This window comes from Salvelinus sp. IW2-2015, linkage group LG9 (assembly GCF_002910315.2).
Source record: "Salvelinus sp. IW2-2015 linkage group LG9, ASM291031v2, whole genome shotgun sequence".
Taxonomy (NCBI): Eukaryota; Metazoa; Chordata; class Actinopteri; order Salmoniformes; family Salmonidae; genus Salvelinus; species Salvelinus sp. IW2-2015.
Window position 1 is genome coordinate 19,607,509 of NC_036849.1, and position 6,179 is coordinate 19,613,687.

The 6,179-nt window shown below is 42.3% G+C and overlaps 1 protein-coding gene across 1 annotated transcript; it reads right to left on the reverse strand.

The window, feature by feature from the left end:
* Window positions 1-699: 699 nt before the first annotated feature.
* Window positions 700-4,392, reverse strand: LOC111968769 (actin, alpha cardiac muscle-like). The gene is made up of 9 exons (XM_023994630.2): window positions 4,304-4,392; window positions 3,108-3,258; window positions 2,813-2,941; window positions 2,570-2,680; window positions 2,376-2,460; window positions 1,814-1,975; window positions 1,495-1,686; window positions 1,197-1,378; window positions 700-1,074 (listed from the first exon to the last, which is right to left on the reverse strand). The coding sequence occupies exons 2-9, from the start codon at window positions 3,234-3,236 to the stop codon at window positions 931-933; spliced, it is 1,134 nt and encodes a 377-aa protein (XP_023850398.1). The 5' UTR covers window positions 3,237-3,258; window positions 4,304-4,392; the 3' UTR covers window positions 700-930.
* Window positions 4,393-6,179: the final 1,787 nt, after the last annotated feature.

Consider the following 6,179-nt stretch of genomic DNA (forward strand, 5'->3'; position numbering starts at 1 on the left):
GAACAACACAAATAAATAATCATAAAATGTTAAAACTATATAAAAATAAATAAAAAATTAAGACGAATTCTCCGTTTCCTTCTCCAGCGAATGACGGGGATCTGGGCCTGGTCGGGTGTCTGTAGTATATCCCTCCCATCCGACTCATTGAAGAAAAACTCTGTCTAATCTGAGGTGAGTAATCGCAGTTCTGAAGTCCAGAAGCTCTTTTCGGTCATAAGAGATGGTAGCAAAAACATTATGTAAAAAATGCAAAAAAACTAACAAAATAGCATGGTTGGTTAAGAGCCGATAAGACGACAGCCAGCCCCTCCGGGGCCATCTTCAAATAGCCGCATGTTGTAAGACTATAGCACGTGGGTGAGAAGAAAATGCCCGGGATAGCATATGGTCTGGCTTTTGGTGTCTATTGTGGATCATATTGTGATTGTCTTGTATACTGTATATTAGGGTATTATTGTTTTATATTCTAAGGGGTATGTGAGACAAGGGAGATGTACCTGTCCAGAGTTGTTGATTAGGAAATGGAACTGTACAAAGGAGCTTCCCCCTCCAAAAGGACCACAATGGAAATAAGCTTTGTGCTATACTTGATGATTTTCTTAAATTGTATGTGGAGGCGTCACCGGCTGGAGTGCCCTTATGTATGGATCTTAAAAAATAGTCTAATAAATGCAATCAATCAGTCAAAGGAAAATATGAATACCAAAAATCATATTTACTTTTTCAATATTCAGTATTTCTATGCACATTCCAGATAGATATATAGATAAATTGATTAAAGTTGGCGTATGGCATCTTGATAGGCCTATAACAATGCCGATAAGAGTTTAGAACAAATGTACTTACAAGGATCTATTTTTATTACAACAGTACATGTATATACAGTAAACACAGTATGAATGTATGGGTGAAGGGGGGATTGATTGTTTAGAAGCACTTCCTGTGGACAATGGAGGGGCCTGCCTCATCGTACTCCTGCTTGCTGATCCACATGGCCTGGAAGGTGGACAAGGAAGCCAGGATGGAGCCACCGATCCAGACAGAGTACTTACGCTCGGGGGGAGCGATGATCTAGAAGATTAACAGAGTACAGGGAATTGCTTAGTTTCACGTAGACCCACTGTAAATCAGAACATTACAATTAACTTGATAGTTAACTTCCTGAAGGTTAACATGGCGGGATTGTCCCTTACCTTGATCTTCATGGTGCTGGGGGCCAGGGCTGTGATCTCCTTCTGCATACGGTCAGCAATACCAGGGTACATGGTGGTACCACCAGACAGCACATTGTTGGCGTACAGGTCCTTACGGATGTCAATATCACACTTCATGATGCTGTTGTAGGCGGTCTCATGGATACCAGCAGACTCCATACCTGGTAGAAGATATTACAGAAGTCCATTAATTGGCACAGCAACACAAAAACATTAATTGTAATAACACATTGTATTGCAACCATAATGCATAATGCATACTGTAAGTATGACTTACCAATGAAGGAAGGCTGGAAGAGGGTTTCTGGGCAACGGAAACGCTCATTACCAATGGTAATGACCTGACCGTCAGGAAGCTCATAGCTCTTCTCCAGGGAGGAGGAGGAGGCAGCGGTGGCCATCTCATTCTCAAAGTCCAGAGCCACATAGCACAGCTTCTCCTTGATGTCACGCACAATCTCACGCTCAGCTAAGGGTGGCATGTTTCAATGATGAGAGGAAGAACATTTACAGAACTGCACAGCAAGAGATTGCTCTAAACACACAGAAATTACAATAATCTAAAAACCTCCTTGACAGAAGTTAGCTCTCCTTACCGGTTGTCACGAAAGAGTAGCCACGTTCTGTCAGGATCTTCATCAGGTAGTCAGTCAGATCGCGACCAGCCAGATCCAGGCGCATGATGGCGTGGGGAAGAGCATAACCCTCATAGATGGGGACGTTGTGGGTCACACCATCACCAGAGTCCAGCACAATGCCTATAGGGAGCAGGCAAGGCACGCTAGTCAGTCAGACAGACATGACTGACTGACAGAGGAATGGTTGGCTGTTATATGGGAATCACTCCAAGCATTTGTCACATCATAAACAAACAATGCCGCTGACATCAATGGCTAAAGGTGTGCCACATACCCTGCCAAACAGGGATTACCATGTCCTTGACAACAGGGGAACAATTAATCTAGCTATCTCTGACAACTAAACAGCTCACTTACTCAACACTATTGTTATACATGTGCATCAACTTGATTTTAGCTGTCTCCTGTGATTATGTTGACCACTAATGTGTGGAAGCGAACTACATATTGTATCAGTAATATAGCAACTATCCATGGTTGACATTGGTACATATAAGAGGCAGTGTCCTGGAATACTGACCAGTGGTACGACCGGAGGCGTACAAGGACAGGACAGCCTGGATGGCCACATACATAGCGGGAACATTGAAGGTCTCGAACATGATCTATAACACAAGAATACGAGAGACATTTCAGAAGTTTGCTGGAATGTTATGCTCTAACAGAAGACGTGGATTTGAAATAAAGTGGGGGGAATAATGGGGTTAAAAGTACCTGTGTCATCTTCTCTCTGTTGGCTTTTGGGTTCAGGGGAGCCTCTGTCAGCAGGGTGGGGTGCTCCTCAGGGGCCACACGCAGCTCATTGTAGAAGGTGTGGTGCCAGATCTGCAAGGATACGAAAGAGTTCCCTGTTTATTATGTTATTATGCTGCATGTATTTACTCCTAGTCTTGTGCCAAAGTCAATGCCAAAACTCAGCAAGATGTTGTAAGAGGTGTGTAGTAATTTAGGACACACCTTCTCCATATCGTCCCAGTTAGTGATGATGCCATGCTCGATGGGGTACTTCAGAGTCAGGATACCCCTCTTGCTCTGCGCCTCATCACCTACATAGCTATCCTTCTGACCCATACCCACCATCACACCCTGGATGAGAAAGAAGAGAGGTTAGGAGTGACACAATCATCACTGTAGCCGAGATGACAGACTGCATACTAACATACTGCTCCATTTTTGACAGTTTCCCCCTATAAATGTGTGTCAGTACAATGGCACAATCTATACCCGCCCCAGTTACATTATGGTACAGTACCTGGTGACGGGGCCTTCCAACAATGGAAGGGAAGACAGCACGAGGAGCGTCATCTCCGGCAAATCCAGCCTTCACCAAACCAGAGCCATTGTCGCACACAAGGGCGGTAGTCTCGTCGTCGTCACACATGGTTAGGCTTTACTGGGATGGTCTGTGTGTGACAGAGAGACACAGGGGTGAGACTGAGTGGTGGGAACAGCTGCAATCCCCCCCCCCCCCCCCCCKCCATTGAAAGAATTTCAAGCAAGCCTATCCTAATTGGTTTGTTCACAACCACAGATTTATTACTGTACTGACATGAAAAATGTTTGCATCTGATATACAGAAGTTTTTTTGTCTTTTGGAATAATATATTTATTTTACTACGGTAGTCAAATTGGTACAACTTATTTTGAAAATGTTATCAATTCCTTGTATTTAAAATATCAGCTATCTACAATGTATCCCATGTTATTTGTGTCCCAAACATGCTGTGAAGTTACTGATACTATGTATCAGCTGTCATGATTGTTCCTGGGACATTTTAGGGCTGCCTAGGTAGCTCCAAAAAGGGGCATATCAGTGGAAGCAGGAAGCAAGACCAGCTATCTATTTTAAGCTCCACCCCCTGGCTGCTCCACGCACAGCTACACCAAGTGCTACATTGACCTCCATGGATCCCTATCTGGAACTATTTCAGACATGGGAGAGTTGGAGCCAACCCAGAGAGCAGCTGTCGGCACATTGTAACACCTCTGTTTACAGCATGGCTCCTTGCTCCATCTGCCTATAATGGCTTCATTCATTAGACGCTATTTAGTTCTGTCTCAATGTACCTGACCAGACCAGCGTTGGTCGGTGTATCAGTAACTGTTTACTAAGTTATTACACTGTATTTGCCTGCACCCTCCCCACAATCACCCGATGATAAATCTCTGAATAGCTGAATGCCTTGTATTATTTTGGAGAGATAGCATGAATCCATTCCAATAAGCAGTTACTTCAGTTTGAAGTGTACTTCTAGTTCATGCATCAATAAAGCTACAAACAACCCATCCAGGTAGGAAACACTATATCATCCAATGTCAGAGACCAGCTCTGTCTGGTCAGCGCCAGGTTAAGATGTACTCAAATAACTCAAATGTGGACACCTAGTCCCCACAAAGTCTCATGTTTTCCATAGAAATAAGTAGTAATATACAGAAATAGGCACTCACCAAGTTGTAGCACAAGACTGATGCTTCCACTGGGACAAAGGAGGAGGGTGAGAGGACCCTTAAATAAGAGTGGGGTCTGGGGACCAGGGGTGGAGCCTGGAGTTCACACAAGTCCAAATAAGAGCTGCTAGAAAAAATAAAAACAACCTACAAGTGAAATTATGCGATTGGTTGAGATGGAACTCCTCAAAAATGGTGAGATGCTTCCTGAGAAATGCCAGACTGATATGCTTTAGAGATGAAATGAGAAGTGAAAAGGGAATGTTTTGTTTTATTAAGATGTCTGGGTGTTATAATGGTAATCACAAAGGTGTCAGACCATTAAAATGCAATTACAATGGTCTTTATTTAAATACTTTTCTGTAGGTAAAGCTTTCATTTAATTTTTTTTTTTTTTTTTACAAACAGAATAGTTTAATTATAGCAAGTTCAGTGCATCCATTTGACACTTTAAAGAATTCTGAATCAAGGTTCTGATCAGTCATGATTTCTGAAATCATACAAAAAGGTGCATTGGTCATTGTACATTTAGATTGATGGTGTTGTTGTTTTAAAGGACAGGGTTTGTGAGAAATCTGAAAAGTGATTAAGACATTTACTGAAATTGTACATCATACAATTCTCTCTAAAAACATTGAGCAGATGTGTCACAGTGTTTTCGTTGACACGCACTAGGTATGAGCGGAAATAGTAGACTTGTGGGCCTTGTTAAGGAGATAAAAAAGAGAGGCTTCGGTCCAGTCAGTAAAACACTGTATATGTCAGTGGGCTAGGCTGCTGCTGGAATGTGAGCTGAGCCCCTAAACATGGTGAACAGCTGAGGGTTATGACGTCTCGTCCTTCTTCCGAGCTGGCGGTCTGACTGGTCTGCGTCCACCGTGCTGAGCCCTGATTGGTCCTGCTCTCTCCTTTTAGGGTCACGGTGTGTAACAGGTGTCGTTAATGTCCATCCAGTGGGGTCCCTCCTTGTTGAGTTTGCAAACTGAGATCCTTATTCGTCCCACCCCCTTCAACAGCCTTTATTTTTCTCTATGTACCTTATGAGGAAATACAGTCTTTCAAGTTTCACCTTTTCAAATGTATTGAGAAAATCAATCACCTATTGAATGATCAGAATTATTATTTTCTATAACACGTTTTACCCATATTACTGAACTGAGCACTATTGGTACAGTGCATTATAAATGGCAGTCGTCCATCTGATGTTGTCAGGTATATTTTGACTTGTAAGGCAGGTAGAACAGACAGGGGACACTGTAGCAGATGGTTGTCTTTGGAGTCTGTTAGTTTATATCCATGGCTGGATTATATGAGAGCATTTTTTTCCTCTAGGCTGTCCCACTGGATGTTAGGCCTGCCTATTTATAGGTGTTACTTTCTCTATGTCCACAGATAGGTGTTGGATGCTATGGTTTAGAATTCCATTGCAGTGTAATTGTGTTCTTCTGCCAGCCAATGAGTGATGGGAGTTAACAGTTAAACTGACACTGATGTTATCTGAAAGATCCTTTTCAGAATCTCACACAACTCAATGTCACACAGCTTGTTCTGAGCACAGGCATCTCTTTGAACTCTCTTATCACACCCAGAGCCTTTTACACCAATAACTTATACCATTGAATATCTGTTATAAAAATATTTTAACCAGAATATTTGTTTTTTATTACGGCCTGTTTTCCCTACTTAGCCACTCGGCCTCCTCATCACCATCATCCAGAGTATTTTGTCACTTGAGACAGGAATTATTGGCCTTGATAATTACACAACAAATTGTGGTTGCAAATTGTGGTTGATAATAAAGATGTCAGGTGGACAGATGTGTGATGAATTGCATAACTTCAATTTAATGTTTTATTTCATTTTTCTTTAGAGATGT

Excerpts from the sequence above, each read along its gene's own strand:
- LOC111968769 (XM_023994630.2), bottom strand. The coding sequence starts at position 3,236 with ATGTGTGACGACGACGAGACTACCGCCCTTGTGTGCGACAATGGCTCT. Across the intron at positions 1,976-2,375 it reads CGCCTCCGGTCGTACCACTG|GCATTGTGCTGGACTCTGGT; the intron begins GTCAGTATTCCA and ends TGCTCCCTATAG. Across the intron at positions 1,379-1,494 it reads CTTCCAGCCTTCCTTCATTG|GTATGGAGTCTGCTGGTATC; the intron begins GTAAGTCATACT and ends ATCTTCTACCAG.